This window comes from Perissodus microlepis, chromosome 14, assembly GCF_051167445.1.
Source record: "Perissodus microlepis isolate ML-2025 ecotype Zambia chromosome 14, ASM5116744v1, whole genome shotgun sequence".
NCBI classification, from domain to species: Eukaryota; Metazoa; Chordata; class Actinopteri; order Cichliformes; family Cichlidae; genus Perissodus; species Perissodus microlepis.
This window is the reverse complement of record NC_140474.1, coordinates 3411760-3433857: the sequence shown is the minus strand read 5'-3', so window position 1 is coordinate 3433857 and position 22098 is coordinate 3411760. Positions and strand designations below refer to the sequence as shown.

Genomic DNA, 22098 nt, shown 5'->3' with positions numbered 1-22098 from the left:
ATGTTTCCAGCCCTCTCTCCCCTCAAGATGTTCTGACAGAGCATCTCTGGTGGTACGATGAGTGGTTACCCTCCAACCTGTGTGCATACACGAGTGTGTTTGTGTGTGTGCTTGATCTCTCACCTCTCTCACCTCTTCTCCCTCCAGCGCTGTGAAGCTGAATGTAAGTAAATCTGAAAAACACACAACCAACAAAAAGTAACAACAAGATGGGATCAGAGTTCAGATATCAACCCATCGAGAAAGACACACGGGGACAAATAAGAGACAAATAAGAGATATTGGGGTTTTATGGTTTTATGGGCTTTTGCAGCCGAGTGCGAAGCGGTGGGAATGGCCTGCTCCTTGTTCGCGAGTGATGGGAGAAGGGAGATCGACAGACGGATTGGTGCTGCGGCCGCAGTGATGCCGACGCTGCACCGGTCCGTCGTGGTGAAGAGAGCTGAGTGTAAAAGTGAAGCTCTCAATTTACCGGTCGATCTATGTCCCAACCCTCACCTATGGTCACAACTCGTGGGTCGTGAATGAAAGAACGAGATCACGGATACAAGCGGCGGAAATGAGCTTCATCCAAAAGGGTGGCTGGCCTCTCCCTTAGAGATAGGGTGAGGAGTTCAGCCATCCGGGAGGGGCTCACAGTAGAACCGCTGCTCCTCCACATCGAAAAGAGCCAGCTGAGGTGGTTCGGGCAAGTCCCACCGGGAGGAGGCACCCGGGCAGACTCCGGACACACTGGATAGATTATATCTCTCACCTTGGGGGAGGGGCCGGGGAGAGGGAGGTCTGGGCTTCTCTGCTTAGGCTGCTGCCAATGCGACCCGGCCCCGGATAAGTGGAAGAAGCTGGAAGGATGGAGCTAATCTTCATTAGCTGCAACACCTTCGATCGGTCAATGAGTGGGGAAGTTTGTATTGTACAGCATGATTCCTACCTCAGTATAACCACCAGCAGGGTGGATGAGGAGGCAGGTGTGGTTGCATCATAAACCCACAGACTGTGAGACTTGCTCCTTATAAGCCCACTGCAGTCTGTCCCACAGTTGTGAAATTAACACGAGGGTTACTTGTTTTTTGATTACTATGAATTACATTTAACACAAAAAGTTTTCTTAAACTTCTTGGATTTGTAACATTCAAATGAGGTGTTTACTGACCAAAAATATTTGAAAGGCCTTCAGTGATTAAATGACCCATCCATCCTACTTGCATTTTGACATCCTGACAAAACATTCATGGGAGAGTGGAAAGATAGACTCTCAATTGAAAGCATCAATCATCAATCATCAATTCATCAAACCCTGCATCCATAACTCACAACCAACAGAAAAATGATGACTGTGATCATACTAGTTTCCCAGATCGAATAATCAATAAAGTCATTCTTGCTCACACAAGTTTGCCCCCACCACCACCACCACCTCTCCCACATCACTGAGCTCTTATTTTCTCTCCATCTCTCTTTATCCCTCCATCTTCTCTTGTCAATAACTGTCTCGGGGCTCAGTGACTCATCTCCACTTCTCTCTCTGTTTGGTTGGTCGTTTTGCTTTATTTCTCTTTTTTGCCTCCTCATCTGTCTCACGGACTAAATATACTAAGACCATAATCCTCCCTTCTGTCTCTCTCTCTCTCTATCTTTGGGCTGCTCTCTCCTTCACGATATAAGCCCACTGTTGACAGCGTCGCTTTCTACTTCCTTGCCACATTTACGCAGGTCTTTTCAGATGGAGATTAACAAATAACGTTTGTTTTATTTTTTTGTCAAAGGGTTTATGCAGCCATTGGCAATGTTATGCTGCAAATTATATTTCAAAGGCCTCCCTGTAAAAATAGATATCAGGAAACAGCAGAGCCTCAGTTGGGACTTCACTGCTTTCTCTTATTGGGCTCTCACACAATTTATTCAGTTTAAGCAGCTCTGTATAAAAGGAATGGAACAAAAAGGGAAATAACTTATCTTTTAACAGTTATGGTAAATACATAATTGTCATTATTATTATTATTATTATTATATGATTTTAAGGAAGCTAATATATCTATCATTTTAAAGAACATCACATTTAAAGAATGACCACTTTCTAAACTACCTCATTTCATGTGCGGCTTTGCTGTAGAATGACAGATTACATGCTGCTGTCATTCCTGAAGCGTCAAATAGTACCTTGGTGTATAGCACAGGTATAGCACAGGTATGCACATCTAGCTGATCTGTGACTAATGCCACTGACGTGTTTCTTCATTTGATGTTTCATACTTTATACTTTAAGGGTCTTTGTCTTGAAGTATTGCACACATCGAGGTAAATGTTGTTGTAATTTGGTAATATATAAATCTACCTGAATTGAATTGTATTGATAATTATTTTAAATACCAACGTCTGATGTCCATACATGTCATTAGTATCGTGCTCTGGTGATAAATTCACATAAATTTCATACTCACAAACAATTTCCAAATAGAACCCGACCACGCCAGCAATACTCTTCATAACTTCTTTGTCACTTACATTTGCCACCTCCCTGTCATTCACAGCTTCCTAATGTCCTGCAATGTACATATTATGTCAAGACAAAACCAAGCTCGAATATAATAGAGCCATTGCCATATGAAACAGAAGTTGTCCGGAACCACCAGGACTTCACAAAGAGTTGGCATGCCATCACCAAGCATAACAGGCCACTAGAGTATTTAAAAGTAGAATGGGAGGCAGAGCCTTCAGTTTTCAGGCCCCTCTTCTGTGGAACCAGCTTCCAGTTTGGATTCAGGAGACAGACACTATCTCTACTTTTAAGATTAGGCTTCAAACTTTCCTTTTTGCTAAAGCGTATCGTTAGGGCTGGACCAGGTGACCTTGAATCCTCCCTTAGTTATGCTGCAATAGACGTAGGCTGCCGGGGGATTCCCATGATGCATTGAGTTTTTCCTTTCCAGTTACCTTTCTCACTCACTATGTGTTAATAGACCTCTCTGCATTGAATCATACCTGTTATTAATCTCTGTCTCTCTTCCACAGCATGTCTTTTATCCTGTTTTCATTCTCTCACCCCAACCAATCACAGCAGATGGCCCCGCCCGTCCCTAAGCCTGGTTCTGCCGGAGGTTTCTTCCTGTCAAAAGGGAGTTTTTCCTTCCCACTGTCGCCAAAGTGCTTGCTCAGAGGGGGTCACATGATTGTTGGGTTTTTCTCTGTATCTATTATTGTACGATCTATTGTGCAATATAAAGCGCCTTGAGGCGACTGTTGTTGAGATTTGGCGCTGTGTAAATAAAATTGAATTGAATTGAATTGAATAGTTAGTTAGTCAGTGAATTGGTCACTGAAGGGACAGAATCTGACATTTCTACCAGATGGATGAGCTTTCTCTAACTGGACCAAGGTTGCTCTGAGTAAAAGTCATGACAAAGTTTTACCTTTCCAAAAACAAGCCCAAAAGAAAAACTCTGTGGGCAGATCTCCAACAACATCTTCTAACCAATAACAGAAACTCACGTAGCACCATAAGTGAAACATGGTGGTGGTAGTATCATGCTTCACAGATACTTATCTACAAGAGGTACATGAGTCGGAGGGAAGAATCATTTTGCAAAATACAGCGTGAAGAAAACAGAGTGTGATACTTAATCTCTGTACAGCACAGTAGCTAAGTGGTTAGCAAAATGGTCCTGGGTTTAAAGTAGGGCCCTTGCATGTGGAGCAGGCAGGGTTTACTCAAAGTTAATTCTCCTCTCATTGGGTCCTTGAAGAAGGCATGGGTTTACATCTGGCCTGGGTCAATAAAGGCTATCTACACCTATCTGAGTTTATCACACAGCAGAAAAGAAAACACTGGCACAGCTTTGGGGAAAGTCTCTGCTCATCCTCGGGTGGCCCCAGGCTTAAATCTCACAGAGCGTCAGTGGATAGACCTGAACATGGCAGCTCTGTCTGCTAAGGCAGCTGTTTACCTTGTAGACTTGGTGCTTATAGCAATTACAGAATCATGAATGAGAAACACAATAAGCAGTGTGTGTGCAGAATTGGAGTAATTTCTATTGTGTGAATGTGTGTGAATGGGTGAATGACTGAATGTAGTGTAAAGCGCTTTGGGGTCCTTAGGGACTAAGTAAAGCGCTATACCAATACAGGCCATTTACCATTTCTATTGTATACTAGTCTAAGGAGCTTTATTTATGCTGTAAACTGGTATTTGCTTACTGCTTTTGGTGGATGGAGGTGCTTATCCAGTTCCTGTGAACTCCCCATGACGAGCACTTACTTATAAATGACACAGAATCATGACCGTCTTAGTGGATTCACTCTGAAATCTTTGTCTTCCTCTGCAGCAGCCCTCAGCAGCAGGAGCTGTTTGTGCTGGGAAGCTCCCAGTGTGAGTGTGTGCGAGTGTGAATGCATGAATGTGAATGACAGCATCCTTCTGTTTTCCCTAGATACATGAGGGTAAAAATAAAAGCAGACGAATCAAAATCACTGTGTGGCGTGACCACTAGGTGTCACTAAGACTCTTTGCAGGGTCTGCTGGCCTCAGCGAAGGCTCCACTGTGGCTGAAGTTTAGTCACTGTGCCATCGTGCTGCTTAAGTGCCAGGCTCGGATAATAAAAGCACACTGAATGATGCCCTGGTGCCTCGTGGCTTTACAGAACACCCTGTGATGATATCTGCCGGTGTCTGCCTGCCTCTCTGCACTCTCTCTCTCTATTTGAGGTAATCATGAGATGGGATGGTGGGATTGCATTGGAGAGCCAGCAGGCCTGAATTACTGTGTGCATTTCTGTTCAGTGTGGGCAGTTCTATAGCTTGGTGTATGTCCACTTTTGTGTAGTGCAAGCTTCATTTCTCTGAAAGGTCAACTTTGCTGAAAGGGCATTTTTGTCTTAGCATTTATCTACTCCCCTTGTCGCTACTTGTTGGCTACATGCAGCGATGCTCCAATGATGGCACTGCAAGTAGCCATCCTGGTGCTTGTATAATAGGGTTCTCTATCCCTGCTATACACTAATCTACAAAGTTTTACATAGCATCTTACCTCAAAGTACACCTGAGCAGCCACAACATTAAAACCCACCAGAGAAGTCCGTAGTATTTATGATCTCGCCAGGTAATCTTCAGTTCTGGGATTCAGGTGGATTTATTTTGACAGATATCACTTACCCAAACCTTGACTAAGCACTAGCCTCCTCAAAGCAACCAGCGCCCAACATTACACTACAAATCCTGCTCAGGAAAAGCTCGTAGAAAACAAGGCAACCTCCCAGCCTCCAAACTCCCTAGATACCAGTCTGATAGATCCTCTATCATAGACTGGTATGCACAGAAAAGCCCTGAACAGCCCTTAAGAACCCAGAAGACCCAAACAATACATCGCTAATGCCTCACACACCACAGTATAAACACAGAAAACCACAACCATCTTGAAAAGGCATTTTTATTGTGTAATGATCTCTGTGCAGACACGTTAATAAAAGCCTGAAACGGTGCAAACCCACGGCTCGCTGTAAAAAGTAACCTGGCTGCCTGCAGGTCCACCTTTGGATGTGTCCTGTATCAGGATCTCATTCGTCCTTGCTCCCTCCAACGTGCCACTTTAAGTTTGGCTCTGTATAACAGAAACAGACTTTTCTTTTCTGGATGAGAAAGAAGTAGGAAGGTTTGATTAAGCTTTCTATACTTGAGCTAGGGAAAAAAATGGTGGTCCGATTTTATCTGTCAGAAATATATTTCAGTGATCGTTTGCAACCTAATTATTAGTTAGCATACTAATATGAGCAGGCACAGTGAGAGCAGGTTAACTATTATTCTAAAGATTGTTTAGGAGGCACAGGATCTGCGAGGTATTGACAAAGAGATGGTCCTGATATTGTTTGATCAAAGCACGACATGTTCATACTACCATAAAATGATCTCGAGCACCGTAGTGAGTGACCATAGTGTGGATGAGCTTATATGTTTCCAGTTTTGTGATCACATTCAGCTTCTGTGCCTCTATAGTGTAGCAGTGAGCGGACAGTTATTGGTTTGTGTCAAGCCGGACACACCAGACACAAATCCCCTTCAGGTTTGTGTCAGGAAGGGAATCTTCTGTAAAACTCTGCCAAACTGAAAGTGAATGGTGGCACTTACAACCCAGGAACAGCCAACAGTAGATTTTGTTATCATAATCATCCCATTAACAATAATATTTTGCTACACAAAAAGTGAGTCACACAGTTAATATCATTCGTAGACAGGCAGACAGATGTTAGTCCCAAAATTTAAGCCAATCCATCCAGATGATGTTTGTACGAGCGAAAGGGAATCACCTGCAACATCTGGAAACACTATGCTGGGGAGTGATGCAAAATCTGAACTAAACCTTTTCATGTAAAGATTCGCTGTGTGTTTGTAAAGCTTTGTTTGGCCACGTGCATGTTTAACAGGTAAGATACTGATGGCCCTTCAGGGAGCAGTAACTCAGGCTGACCAGCAGTTCATTTGGTTTGGAGAGGAAGCAGGTGTGTTGAGATTACCTCTGTGTGGTTTCTGTTGTGTGAATGTATGTGGTACATATTGGACCTACAACAAATGGCCAAAGGGTCAGTGGTGAACGCTGAGATTGCTTCCATTAGGAAAAAAAATGAGTGTTTCATTGTGTGTACGGACAAGTATGTGTGCAGAATGTGAGTTTTTAGATGAGAGGTATATTATTACAGGGAGGATATGATGAATGAAGAGAGAAAAGATAACAGGGAGAACAGGAAGGGAGGACAGAGCAAAAGGAGAGGATATTCAGAGGAAGAGGAGGAAGAGATGACAAAGCGTTCCCAAATAAAGGTCACGATTGCCAGATAAAAGAGGGAGGAAAGAACAACTCATAAGTGTAAAAATAGAGGTTAGAAGAAGTGAGAGAGAAAAGAGGGGAGGCGGAAAAAGAAGCACAAGGATTCCTGGACAATGATCATATAAAATCTCAGCCAAAAGCATCTGTTTGTCTTTGATCAGAGGTGCAAAGGTGTAAAGGGTGATGGGGTTTTCACAAAGGATGCAGCGAGTTCTGAGCTCGCCACCATGTTCACCGATTTTAAAATCTTCAGCGGGCGCAGAGCTGAAATATTCAGAAAAACTCTAACTCTTCTTATAATTAGCATACCTAAGAAGCTTTGCATTGATCTGCAGCTGCTGGAAAGAACACACAACAAATCTAAAGTGTGTTTACACACAGCGACCTGACATGTCTACCTGGATGCAAAACTGTGCTGTCATTACAAATGCAAACTTGTATCCTATGACTGACTCTATCCACACTTACCATCAGCTTTTCTTCCTTTGTGCTTCCCTGCAGGCTGCATGCCTCATTTCTATTGGCTGTGACAGAGTTCCTGAGCTGTGTGCCGTGTGCTTACGCTCCACAGTGACAAACCATGTTTGAACCACATAATGCAAGGGAACAAATGAGTTTCAGAGGGCAGGAGCACCATTGTTACATCCTTTGTGAAAGCCCCCTCAGCCCTGCAGTGTTGCATTATGGGTCTGTAGCACTAACGCTGCCAATCTACAGAGTTTCTTTAAGTCTGATTATAGTATGTCTGTTGGAGTGAGTCAGCCGTAAATGAATTTCAGAAGGCAAATTTAAACCATTAAAGCTTCTGACTGCTCAGGTTTAAACACAGAGGAAGATGAGGAGTTGGCTTATAATTTGATATTATGCTGCGTTTCCTTTTATCCATATATGCTCATTCTGTATGGTTTCATCCTGATGTAATACTGAATCTGCTAAATTTAACCACCACTGAAGTGTAGCCATGTAAGCAGCGTAAAGGAAAGAGAACTACTGATGAGGAAACTAGTATCAATGACCTGAAACGTAGACTACCTGAAATTTAAAACACTGCACGTTCCACAGTTACAACAGAACTGCTGCTCTTTCTACTGAACAAGAAGATTTCTAACAAGCCAAAAAAAGGAGAAAGTTTGCAGCAAAATCTTAAAAGCAGAAGTGTCTGTCTCCTGAGCACAAATAGGGAGAGGGACATGACGGCTGAAGGCTCTGTCTCCCATTCTACTTTCCCACACTCACTCAGGAAATCACAAGGAAGCCTACACTTGGCAAGACGGTGACCCATGTCTGAAGCATTAAAATACAGCCAGTGCTTTGAAAATACTGCAGAACCCCAACCTCCAAGAATGGACTTGGGACCAGAAACACGGTCGATATGTAATCGCTTAACAAGCAGACCATTGCAACCAACACTAAAGGAAATCATGTATGAACCTCTTTAATGGTCTACAGGAAGTAAAACCAACCCACATGAAATCACTGCATGCTACGTTACATTTAATATTAAAGGCAATGGCGGCAAAGAAACCCAAGATTGGAAACGAGACAACACGTTAAAGAGCTAATCTCATTTTTTTTCCCTGTAATTTTCGTTATGAAATATTATCAGAGAGAGACAGAAATATAAAGGTCTCAGACCACAGTGGGCACGTGAACCACAGGCACCGATGCCTTCTTCTGCCTTTTTGGTTTAACGGCGAATGAAGATGCCCACACCTGAGTGTCAGTGTCACGCTCCATCCCCTGAACTACACACGACCAATCTTTCAATTCATACAGAGATGAAAAGAAAAGAAATAGCTAATAAATTGTGTGAAGAGGAGATAATCCCTGAGAGCTTTGAAGGATACGTCGAGATAGGGCATACATCTCAATTTGGGAGTGAAATTGGTAGCAGAAATATCACAAGATAAAGAGAAAAGCTATAGTGAAGGATAGCGCGCAAACAGAACGACCTTGATCTCAGAAATGAAAGGAGCAGAAAAGAGATAGGAAGCATCAAAACAAAACAACTCATTAAAATCAGACAAATAACGATGGAGCAGAGAGAGGAGGGACACGGAGGAGGAGACAAAACTGTTTGCATTGGGAGGGACAAGCAACAGGAACTGAAAGAGACAATGTGTTAGTCCGAGGTGCAGAGACAGCGAGTAATAAAGCTTCAAATAGTTTCTTTTCACTGTCAAATAAAAGACAAAAATAGCTTCAGTCAGAATGCTTCTCAAAAAGAAGAAATCAACATCAGCTGAGGTTACAGGATCACCTCTGCACAAAATAATGAAGATGAATGATGTTAGTAGTGAGTGAGAATGTATTTTAAGGTACCTTTTGTTTAAAGTCTTCCTAAATGAACTAATAAAAGAAATAACTGCTAAGAACTTATGTTAAAAAATACACACATTTTTCTGTGTTAGCTTAATACACATTTGAACATTCTAAGTCTGCTGAATACGTAGGCAGCATGATGGTGCAGAGTTTAGCACTGCTGCCTCACACAAAGAAGCCTTTGTGGAGGATTTGTTGTCCCTGTGCTTGGTGGCTTTCCCCCCCTGACTGCTTCAGTTCCCTCCCACAGTCCAGAGGCATGAATGTTTAGTGAACTGTTTGCTGAGCCGGCTGTAGGTGAAGCTCTAGGTGGTCAGATCAGAAGCGCTAAAGGTTACTGTTGCATTATTGTACATAATTGCCACCAGAGGTACACAGCTGGCCTCTATGAGTTTCAGAATACAAGGGTACAAATACCCGCCCACTGTCGACAGTCAACCTTAGAAATTATTGACTTAGTTACAAGTGGCTGTACCTGTACAGGTAAAATAAGGTACACTGTGATTGTATGGGTCACACAGATGTTCTGAGAAGTGAAGCTGAAGTGATTGCATGAGTCATGTCACTCAGCTGTGAGAACAACCTGTCGCTCATCTAAGAACACGCAGGAGGTCATTAAAAATAATGACATAAAAACGTAAAAATACTTCAGGCACCAGCAGCTGCGCTCTCCTCCGCTACCTCAGCTACCTCCTCTCTGTAGTATTAGATCACATTCTCCTTCCTAAGGAGTCATTACTAATTAACTCTGAATTGAAGAGATTAGCTCATTCTGGAGAAAAATAATCCCCAATTATTTACTCGGGGCTTAAAGCACGTAAAAATGTTTGAGTATTAAAAACTCAAATTATTTAATGTCATTTTGATGAATTCATCGACCCTGGACTTTAGCTTGTATGTGTCTGAGCAAAATTTCTGCTCATCTTCAGTTTTTTGCACATTCAAAACTAAAAACAGTTCAGCTATGGCTCTGACAAGATTTTGCAAATGTTTCTCCCAAAGACAGAAAAGAATCACAAAAAAGAATTGAAAAAGAAATAAAAGACATTTTAAATGGACTAATCTAGTGATGTGCATCACCCGGTCACGTCTTTTTACTTTATTAAGCCTTATGAATGAGCCAGTGTAGCAATGCATCAGTGAGATGCTCACGCTCTAATAAACAGACTGATAGCACTAGGTGCATGTTATCAGTTCACAGTGTTATTGCTATAACACTCAAGAAAATATAAAAAAATGTCACAACACTGATATCATATGAAGTTAGTTGAAGTGCTGAAACTCTGTGCAGGTCTGCAGCACCATCGTCCAACTGCAGCACCCCACTGAGCCGGCGCTCTTGTGCGTATTTCATCCATATGAGTGACTGCTCATTAAAGTGCATTTTTTATTGGAAGAGCTCAGTGTTCAGTCATGCAAGCTAAATGAACCTTGTCCGCAAGGTTTATTAAAGCAACTTACAGCCTGTCCTCTCCATCACTTTCTCTCCCAGCACCCGCCTGCCGTACATTTCAATTTCAAACAAACTTCAAATGAAACTCTCTCTTCCCTCATCTCCCTGGCAGCACCATATTTAACTGAATTCTTTTCTTACAGGGGCAGCAAAAACCATGCGTTGAGCTCCTTGCTATAAGCGTGCATGCACCTGTCCCACCAGCTGTCCTGCTGTCAGATATAGAGTTTGCACCAGAGAAATACTTTGCAGCAGAGCGGCTAACAAAGGCAGGTGAACTGGACCAGTTGTGACCACAGGTGACCACACAGCCAAATATGTAAAAAGGTACAGTGGTTAGCACTGTGACCTCACTGAAAGAAGGTCCTGGGTTTGAATCACCAGCTGGCAGAGTCTGTGTGTTCCTGCTGCGCTTCCTGTTTGTTCAGTATTGGGTTGTTGGGTGATTGGTTAGTCTGGACTGGCTGTAAGGTGTGACTGTGAATGGTTGTCTGCACTCTGACCTGTCTGGGGTGCACCTCACCTCTTACCTATGATTATATAAGCTATGATTGGCTCCACCCGCCTATGACCTTAAATTGGCTAATCAAGAAGGAAAAGAGCTGGAAGGAAAAAAACATGCTGAAATAGATGCTGAAAGGCCGAGTGCCAGTGAAGTTAATGTTAGCACTGATGATTCTCAGGATCCTCAGATAACACTAGCATGATTAAGGTTAAGCAACAGTCTAAAGATGAGTTTCAGTCTAACTGGTTCAGACTGTTTGTGACATCAGATGGTGAAATGAGCTGCTGGATTTGTAAAACCTTCTGAGCTGAGTCTCTGACAGAGGACAGAGGAAGAACAGAAGAGACCGAAGCCTAATAAGTTACAATTTAATTACAGTTAAAAGGAAAAAAACACACAATCTGAGGTAAGTGCGATGTAAGACTGCTTATTAAACTCACAAATACAATTCCCCACAAAGTACAGAAACTGCCTAAATGGGAGTTATTATTGGCTGGAGTAACAACAAGTAATTTGGTTCTATTTGCCTGATTCAGTTAAACAGAACCAAGTCATGCTAACTTATTATCTGAATATGAGCAGTGTGTAAGAAATCAAATGTATGTTTAGACTGAATGTCAGACGTTAAATTAGCAGAAATGAACTTTCACAGGTTGACTTGTCTAATGCTCTTTTGTATGTGACTAATTCAAATACTCACCAATGACAGGAGCTGCTCCTCGGCTTAAAGTGGAGCTTGGCTCCAGGCACCAGCAACAAATTAAAAAAGAGGGGGAGGGAGGTGGAGTATTGGTTTGGGCTTAGAGATTGGTGGGCTGTGGGTTGGACTGTTTCTTGTGTGTTATTGGGAAATGTCATCGTCATGGGCGGGATTTAAGTCCACTACAGTCGTCCCTCGAAGAGAAGCTCCTCCCATCCCATCTGTCGACGATGACGGTTGGGAGTTTCTATTAATGCCTCCACCTGGAAAAAAGATGGAGTCAGATTATTGAATGACTAAATGCAGCGTCACCTCGCTTTTCTCAGCATCTACCTTGCCCTGCAGAGGAGGACGATGGAGGCAGAGCAAGGATGTTGGCTCCACCTCCTCCTCCGTTGGTCTGGGAACAGACGTTGGCGTGGCGTGCGGCGGCTTTCTGCTTGTAGTGGTTACTGTGCAGCTTGTACTTCATCAGGAGAATGAAGATGAAGACGAGGACAGAGGCCACGATGATCCCCCCAATGATGATGATCATGGTACCACCCAGGAACTAGAGGAAGAGTACAACAATCATGAGCACTCTTAAAATATCTAAGTGCAAGAGGGTGATCCATGATTTCTGAGTAGTTTTACTGAGATGAACCACATTAAAGGTGGAATCACAAAAGAAGCAAAAAGAAATAAAGAACAAAAAGCCGAGGTGTCAAAAAGCAGGAAAAGCAACAAGCTAAGCAACTTCCTCCAGTTAAAATTACATATTTATCGGTACTTTTCTGATGTACTGCAATCAAAGAAAAACTCTGTTAACATTAACATGAAGAAAAATAAGGTGAAGGATGATATGAAAAAACAAAAACAAAAAATTAATTAGAAAAAGAAAACAGCAAAATAAAAAAATAACCCAATTAAATGTAATAAATTAAACAAAAATCAAATACAGTTCAGTAATTAAAGAGATCTGTATGTCTTTTATTGTATTTTTTCTGCCCTCTGCAATGATCTCATCATCTATTCATTTATTCGGTATTAAGATTTATTACCTAACATTCAAACCAAACCAAGGACATAACAAAAACATTTTTCAAAGGCGTATGTTGGATTTTTCTGAGAACTATCAATAGTTCCCGTCCTTTTAAAGCCAACTAAAAAGGACAGAATGGGAAGAACCTGAACTGATTACTCTTGTTTTCTTTTTAAAAAAAATATGTTTATTAAGATTTTCTGATATATAACGGGGAAAAAAGAACAGACAAAGCAACAACGAGGGCAAGAACACACAAACAAGGCAAAAGATTACACTGCAACAACAAAAATATTACTTCAACACCAACAATAAACACAAGTAGAACGTTTGGGTGGCAGACTAAGTTTTTTGCGACCGATCAGAAAGAACTTTATGCTTTGATAAATGATCTAAAACAGGTTGCCACACATCAAAGAACTCACTAAGTTGGTCCTCTAATGTATCCCTAATCCTCTCTGCGATAAAGCAGTCAGTTCTGCTAACCACATTTTGATCTGAGGCACAGTGTCAGACTTCCAGAGGGTCATAATCATTTTCTTAGCAACTACCATTGAGAACAAAACTGTAGTTTGTGCAGCAAGGCTGAGGCGCAGGAGGGAAGAGGAAGATCCAAACAATGCAGTTATTGGGTCCGGCTCTAATATGCAATTGTACATATCAGAGAAACATTTAAAGATATCCAGCCAGTAATTGTAGAGTTTGGGACATGTCCAAAATAAATGAGTAAGAGAGCGTTCTCCAAGTTTACAACGATCACATGTAGGACTAACAGAAGGAAAAATCCTCGACTCTTATTTTCACTAATTCTAGAGGGTGACGAAAAAATGACATCTTCCTCGGAAACATCGGTGGCCACTTTTATTTTTATTTTTTTAAATTAAAAGTAAGCTTGCTGCTGATTTTGAACCATGTCACAGGTCTTTTGTTGTCTTTTTACATCGTCAAATTCCTAATTTATCAGCTGGAAACAGCGATCCTTTATGAAGAAAAAGATCTGATGTCATCTACAACATGTTCCTTTAGTTGCCCATGATTGTGACACATCTACAAGCTACACTGCAACCCATCCTGACCCCTGTTGCTCCTTTCACATCGTCTGCTGTATCCAGTTCCATGTTCTGTTGTTATTGGCGTCTTCATTTCTCTGTATTGGCGATCTTGCTGCTGCTGCTTTCCAAAAACAGATCCATAAAACAAATAATAATGTTCTCCAATACAGAATTCCTTGAGATGACAGGTTTTGGATCACATGTTGCAGGCAAACTTGAAATGAGCTCCAGATAAAAGCAACAAATTACAGTGGTCCTCACTGAATTTCTCAATAATTTACAACATGCATGTTCGTCATTTATCACTGATTAGTGAGACAGTGCTCTGAAGCAGACAGCTCATCAACTATATATGATTCAGCAGAAGTCTGATCAGTTATCAACTGGAGTAACAGCTGATCAGACACCTGCTACACCTCAGCACACTAACCTGGTCTCGTATAGAGTGGCAGCGTCCGTATTCTGACTCCGTTGTGAAGGACACACAGCCCACCAGCTTAGTGCCTGTCAGCGCGGTGATGCCATCATCGTACACGGCCAAAACGCACAGCTCGTAATCCCGCGATGATGCCAGATCACTCAGCTGGAAGTACTTGTGGTTAGCTGGGATCATCCTGAAAGACAGAAAGACAATTTGATTGGTTTTGCCCTGCCTTTGGTGTAAAGACAGAAAAGATCACAATATTTCTTGTAGCATTTTTAGACTTTTCCTTTGAAATGTTTACCCATTGTGAGTTACCTTCAAAAGTCAACGGCCTGGTGTCAGTTAATAGCTCGAAAGATGAAGCAAGAAACTCAGGATTATCACGCTAATTTGAATATACACAGAAAAGACAGCACAGTAAACACCGCTGAGGTCAGTTTAAACACCAAAGGCATCAAAACATTTCTTTCACTTTTTTTTTTACGACAGATATCCAAACAACCAGGCTGAAACTATGAACTGAGTTCTGATGCAAATCCATTCATTACCACAAAATATTCAAGGTTTTTCTTCAACATGCAGAAGTTTCCCAATAAAACTTATTGTATATTACAAAAATATGTTCACTGTAAATGAGTGGAAAACGACTCAACCTTCCTCACACTGGCAGCCTCATCACCCTCATGTTACATTTGCGCTCTGGTGGAAGTTGAGCCTGAACTTTGGTAAGTATAAAGTCATAAACTTTTATTATCTTTAGTGCAGCTGTCCTGAAAGAAAAGCCTGCACAGTCCAGAGCATTTTAAAAACCCTCAGGGTAAAAACCAAAAAGAAATGAAATTGGAACATTTTCCTGTCAAAACTTTGTTAATATCTTTTTTTCCGACGTAATCGATGCCAAACTGATTATTTATTATAATAAACTTAATTAACGTAGGACCTTCAAAAACAGAGTGTACAAAGTAGTTTTACAGAAAAGCAAAGACAGGAATGCACACAAAGTAAAATAACAGCCACAAAGCCACGAGAGGTGAGAAGCAGAACTTTAAAATGAATTCTAAAAACATCCACGGAGCCAGTGATCAGAGGCCGGGACTGAGTTGATGTGACGCTAAATCAAATAAGGAGCTGAGCTGCTGCTTTATGAACTATTTTGAGGTAAAAATGAATTATCCTGTAACCTCAGTAGTCATGCCTTGAGAAAATGAATGCATGAATGACCTTTTCCAGGTTTGATTCTATGAGTTTAATTCTAGAGATGAATCTTATTTAGATGATACAAGGCTGGATAACCTTTTTGAAATGCATTTTAAAGCCGGCGATTGGTTCAGCATCTCCAATGAATGCTGTATTTGGCTGTAATGGTGGAGAGAGCTGAGAGTTAAGGTAGAGCTGGTTCTTTATTGCAGTTCTACTCTGAAGAATCCAGAAATCCAGATGATCTGGGCCACACGAGAAACTTTTGCTTCCTCAGAAAGGCGTCTACACTCGGCATCAGCGAGTAGACATCATTCAGAGCTGCGAGTCTTTCACATCAAAAAATACAGCTGAGGTGGTTCAGATATCTGAACAGTTTGCCTCCTGGATACTTTATTGGTGAGTTGTTTCAGGCATGTTAAACCTGAAAGAAATTCTGGGGCAGACTCGGGACAGACTGGATGTCTTTTGGCTGGTTTAGACGTACCTCAGTATCTGAGTGTGACGAGCTGAGTGGGAAGTCTGGGCATCTCTGCTTAGACTGAAGTCCTTGTGACTCAGAGCCAGAGTGAGAAAATAGATGGACAGATTGATGTTTCAAAGGAAAGAGCTAGACCACAGATGATCATTTATCTATGATAAAAAAACATCTCATCTGTAGACACAAACCTATAAATAAGCACTAAACTGCTACTGTGGATTACTAAAGGCCGTCAGGCAGTAGCAGTCCATTCTTAGTACAACAACACCCTGAACTAAAAATATAAGAGCACACTGTTTATTAATTTTGTGACATTTTACGTGCTGATGCTACTCTGCTATATGTGGTGGACTGTTGTAATTTATTATTATCTTGTTGTTCCAAAAGTTTCCTGAAAAAAAAAAGAAAGCGATCACATTCCCCCTATATCAGCTTCTCTTCAGTGGCTCTTTGTTAAATCCAGAATTTAATTTAAAATCCTTCTCCTTGCACACAAAGTCTTGAATAATAAGGCCCCATTATATCTTAAAGACCTCATAGTACCATATTATCCCAATCGAGCACTTCACTCTGAGATTGCTGGCGTACTTGTGTTTCTGGAGTTTCTGAAAGTAGGATGTGAGGCAGAGATTTCAGCTATCTGAGCCCCCTCCCTCTCCAGTTCTGAGTTTGGATTCAGGACACACACACGCCCTCTTTAGTTTTCAAAGGAGATTTAACATGACCATTTCCTGATAAAGCTTATAGTTAGCACTGGATCAGGTGACCCTAATGTAGGTCAGCAATGCTGCTGTAGGCTCAGGCTGCTGGAGGATCCTATGATGCACTGAGGGTTTCATCTCCTCTCACCTCTTTTTACTCATATATCACTGATGTCATTAAACTTCGTCTTCTCTCTCCCATAGTCTGTCCTTCCTCCCCATGCTCTCCTTTGCTCTGTTCCTCACGAACACACTGGTTGTTCCATATACTCTTAACGATACCCCCTGGTCAGGTGTGTCAGCTCTATATGTTTCCTGCTTTTGGAAAGCTCAACACTGAAATAAGCACAGCGATGACATCGCAGATCTTTGCTGTCTAATCAACACTTGTTGGTTCTCAGAAACACGTTATTGATACGCATCGCAGCTTTTCTGGGTGTAATGATTTCTGTTCCCGATTTGCTGGAGAGAATGAGAAGTAGAAGTCTAACACAATGTTCATGGTTTCCAATAATACAAAAAGCAAAAACTGAGGTAGAAAATTGAAGTAGAGTGAATATACACACAGAAGAAAGACAGACAGCGCACAAGAGGAGAGGGATGTTGCTTTTTCAATTGTCAACCTGAAAATCAAAGGGTATAAAGGAGAACGAGATTAAAGACAAAGGAGAGGTGGGGAAGACGGTGGGGAAGAGAGGAAAGAAGACGATAGGAAACAAACAGAGAGGAAGACACTGAACAGAAGTCATGAGAGAGGAGACAACAGAGAGAAGGAGAAAGGGCTGAGGCAGTGAAATTAAAGAAATGTCACAATGGAGGATGCAGAGACCCAACACAAAGAAAAAAATATAGAAAAAAAGATACTTTCATGAATGAAATATGAACAGAAGAAGGTCTAGAAATGATAATAAACAACTTTACAGTCTTCAGTCAAATTTAAGGGTTAATTGTTCATTTATAACTTACTTAAAATTAGACAAGAAACAGCTGAAAAGCACACAGGAGTATCAAAAGACTATCAAAAGAGGATCAATAATTTCCAGGATTAGTGATGTTTCTCCAACAAAATCTTTTCTAAAGAAAAGACACTTTTTTAGTAATACTGGACGACTGTTTCGTGAGTGAAGCAGCTGCTGAACTACAAACAGCAGAGCTAGCTGTGGAAATACTAATGCCAGCTGAAATGACTCAAACACTAAAGTTTTTTGGACACAGGTTTGGTTCAAATATTCAGAGATTAGACTTTTACAAGGAGGTAACTGAAGATGGCAGCCAATACAAAACTGCCTAAAACAACATTCTTTTTAATGACCAGCAGGGGGCGATAGCATTGGTTAAAAAAGTGAAAGTGAAACTGTAGAAACAATACAGACAAATAACCAGGAAAATGAGGGTGTCATTGCAGTCAAATAAGGAGATGCAGCAGTGTATGTTTTTTATCTTAACATTACTAGCCTATGATTGTGGACCATAAAGCATAGGCTTTTTTCTCAAGGTACAAAAAATAGGGAGGAGACTATTTAAATCAAGTGTTGCAAACTTGTTTCACTCGTCTAATTGTACGAATGTTTGCAACACACAGTTTACTTCTCATTGAGTTTAAATTTAACACTAAAAACAGTGCATTGATTTGGTGGCAACTTCTGACACTGACTTCGGATCCTGTCCTGAAAACGATCAGATCCTGGATGGACATCAGGTTCAGGAATTCTTAATTGTGCTGTTTGCTTCTATTCCAATCAGCGCTTTAAGGTTAACAAACCTGCTTTCTTTTCTTAATAAAGTTTTTTCCTTTGTTTTTTAACAGTCACTCAATGTTTCATTTCAGCACCATGGACAGCGCACAGAGTTTTCACAGTGACCTCAGCTAACACGAATGTTTTTAGTGGTGAACTTACACAGATTCAACTGCATGACTTTGACAACACACACACACACACACACACACACACACACACACACACACAAACACACGTGACTCCATGAAATCTGTGGTGGTACTGTTATCACAACTAGCTGCAGAGTATAGAAATAAACTTTTGTCAGTCAATAATTTCCGCTTTGTTTTATCCCTCAAAGGAATTCAGTTCCTCTTAATACAGGAATGCTAAAGAATACAATCTTAAAATACTGTTGCACGGTTTAGAGTCGTGCATCGGCGCCTGTCAATTACTGAAGCCTGTTTCCATTATAATAACTCTGTCTGCCAGACTACCACCTTGGACCTACATTTAACATACACGCATACGACTGTGACTTAGAGAAAACTAAAAGATGAATATCATCTTTTAGTCTATGACCCTCCTATAAATTGCGGGGCTCTTGGCAAATTGGACGTTATATTAAAATGAACTGTTTGCACCTGTGTTTAGAAAACAGCACAACTTTTGTAAATCAAATACAAATCTAAACACACCTATCTGTGCTATTTGGAGATTGTGCTCACACACTAGTCTGTTGTGTTACTTGACTGTTTTTTCCGTAGCATCCAAACCAGTGAGAAAAACCAGTCTGTTGTGATTCCCAGGGTCAAATAATGCTACGCCTCTCACCGACACGCTCAGTGTGTCCTTTGGCATTAGCGCTGTGACACACCAGAGGCTATGGTCTGTCATTCCCATCTTGTCACATATGAACACTTAGGACCTCTTGGCAACACTTTCAATGCACAGGAAAAGCTGTTGTGTGAGTACTTTAAGACAAATCACAGTCAGTTCCTGAATGTAACCAAATAGTTTGGGCTTCTAAATCTAACCAAACAACAAGTTAAAAGGAAACAAAAAAGTGAAACAAAGCATTTCCCTTTTTTGAATTATGAATTTATTTGCTCGTCACAGGAGCACCATTATCTTTCAGCACACACTGCATCCGTGGGAGACCTTGTGAGTATCTCTGCAACACCAGCAGCATCTGTCAGAATTGCAGAATCAGACGCGCTGAGATGAGAACAACTTTTAAAAACACTTTTAACAGCAGTGACAGCTGCAGATTCGATGTCCACAGCGTAACATGATGAGAAAAAATACTTTCCAAAAACCACCTACGGACAAGAAATTGCAGCAGTGTTTTCATAGAGTGATACAAAAGTCTGTAAAGAAGAAGCAGTAAAGAATTTGAAAATGTTTGCCACCCTAAGGCGATGCCCTGTTCTGATATCAATATGAGTACATTTAGTGATGAAGGAAAAAAATAAAGTATTCCTGCTGCAGAGAGACTGTGAGATATTATTGGTGGGATGGAGACTGAATAGAGAAACATACGAGCTGTAAATAGGCCACCTTCTGAAACACTCAGATTACTGCAAACACTAGACAAAAAGATTTGCGCACACACACACACACACACACACACACACACACACACACACACACACACACACACACACACACACATGCAGACAGACTTAAGGACAAGGATGGAAGGATACAGAAAGAGGTGTGTTATAGTTATAGATGGTGAAATGAACCAAAAACACTCGGTGCAGTGTCACAGCTTTTAAGACTTTCATTATTCTTTGTTCCATAAAACCTGACCCTCTCTTGATAAGCATCAGCAAATAATCCCGCAGTATTCACCCATTTTCATCAAACAACCTCAGATAAAACCACTTTGTAGAATTAATGGTGACAATTCCCAGCTGCAGAGAACACTGTGGCTCCTGTCCTTTCTTTGCATCACCTCATCAATTAGGGACAGGTTTGAGGCCCTATTTACCGCAGAGGGGACGTCATCATCGGTGCTTTAGCTAATCCACTATGGCCTGAGGTAATCACTGGAATATTGTGTTACCTAAAGGATGCATTTATCTAATCTGTTTATTTAGACATTATTTGTATGTGTGATTAGAAATAAGATAAATGATTAATCCCTGACTCAATGCTATCAACTACAGCTGATTAATCCCTGTAAGATTAGTATTTTAAGATTAGTATGTCTATGACCACACATAATGATGATTATATGCATTAACCAACTGTACAAAAACAACAAATGTTATTAAATTCCACCACTTTGTCCAAAATCAACCAGCTTCCTGTCCTCTATAGGAATCATGAGCTGTAGAATTCCTCACTATAAAAACAATATCCAGCTTTATCGTTTTAGAGAGCAGAGCTAAAGTGAAAGTAAAACTTTCAAAGGGTTCATGCAGCTTTGAAGTTTTGGACTTCCACAGCCAGCTGTAGCAGTAATAATTATGATTATGGCCAAGAAAACAGAATGAAAGAGCCAAAGCTTGTGTTTTCATTTGTGCCAGTAGCTGTGCTCAGTCCTCTGTCGCCCCCGCAAGTGTGTGTGCTCGCCTGTAAATGCCTTTGCCTGTGTGTTCCTGCGAGTCTGCCTGTGTGGCGTATATATTATTCAGGTGTCAGGTGGCGCAGGGCAGTTCCTATTTATCAACACTGGAGCAGAGGTGACGAGACAAGGAGTGGAATTATAAAGTCTGTCCCGACCCTGTGGGCATTGTGAGTATACTTTTGTGTCCGAATGTGCCTGCGTGTGTGTTTCAGAGAAAAGATACAAAGGAAATGATACATGATACAGTATGTGGCCATTTGTGTGTGTGTTCAAGAGAGGCAGCTGGTCTATTATAGACGTCTGGTCTATAAGTGCTGCGGCGTTCTGGGTCAGACTCATGGTTAAATGAGCGCCTGAGGTGCTCTCTCAGAAAGAATAAATGTGCAGCTACTATTAGCGCCTGTGGCCGGGTTTTTGTGAGGTGAAGTCAAGGTTTGACCCGGAGCTTCAATAGAGCCAGAATGAAATTTAGACAGCAATGGTGTCAAGGTTGGCAGTTCCATTCCCAGTGTGGCTCAGAGGAATGAGGAGGCCAAGCCTGCAGCTGAAAAAAATCGAACAAATGAGAAAGAAATGAAGCTTTCTTAATAACCTCCATTCATGAGATAATGCACATGTCATTCTGGGAAAACTTTCTTTTTCGTAATTTGTATTTCATGTTAATGAATGAATAATTTATAGTTTATTTTTATGAACTTCTCTACTATAAGCAGGTTCCAATAGCCGTTCAGTCTCCACACATCAGCTAATTTAAAAACCAAAAAACAACCAAACAAAAAACTTTCTGTTTAATAAAATGTGTTAAGCAATATTTCATGAATTCCCACAGGACAGATAAGACCAATGACCAGCAGACGTTTTGCAGCACTGGAAACCTTCTCTTGATGAGCATTGATGAACATTATCGAACATTTTGCAACTCAAGAACTTCCTTATAGACAGTGAGCAGAGCATCTCTGTGGACGCTCCGCCCTGTGCTACGGCTGCGATGTTCAATAACCAGCCACTGACAGCATTCATAGCCAGCAAGAAGATAAAACACAATCCAAAGACCTCAACTGCAAACTATTCAGTGAGGCTGATGTCGATGGTTTGCTCCCATAAGCAAACCAACAATGGATGTTAAATTAT

General features: G+C 41.2%; 1 protein-coding gene across 4 annotated transcripts in view; it reads right to left on the bottom strand.

Annotated features, from left to right (window-relative positions):
* Positions 1-22098, bottom strand: part of LOC146372860 (leucine-rich repeat and fibronectin type III domain-containing protein 1-like protein) — a 393992-nt gene that overhangs the window by 5039 nt on the left and 366855 nt on the right. For all 4 annotated transcript variants that reach the window (XM_084950758.1, XM_084950759.1, XM_084950760.1 and 1 more), the window contains 4 exons: positions 14299-14482; positions 12129-12345; positions 11796-12058; positions 124-173 (listed from right to left, as the gene is read on the bottom strand). In XM_084950758.1, the coding sequence (XP_084806884.1) occupies positions 11937-12058; positions 12129-12345; positions 14299-14482 (523 nt within the window). In that variant the 3' untranslated portion in view covers positions 124-173; positions 11796-11936. The remainder of the gene's footprint in view (positions 1-123; positions 174-11795; positions 12059-12128; positions 12346-14298; positions 14483-22098) is intronic.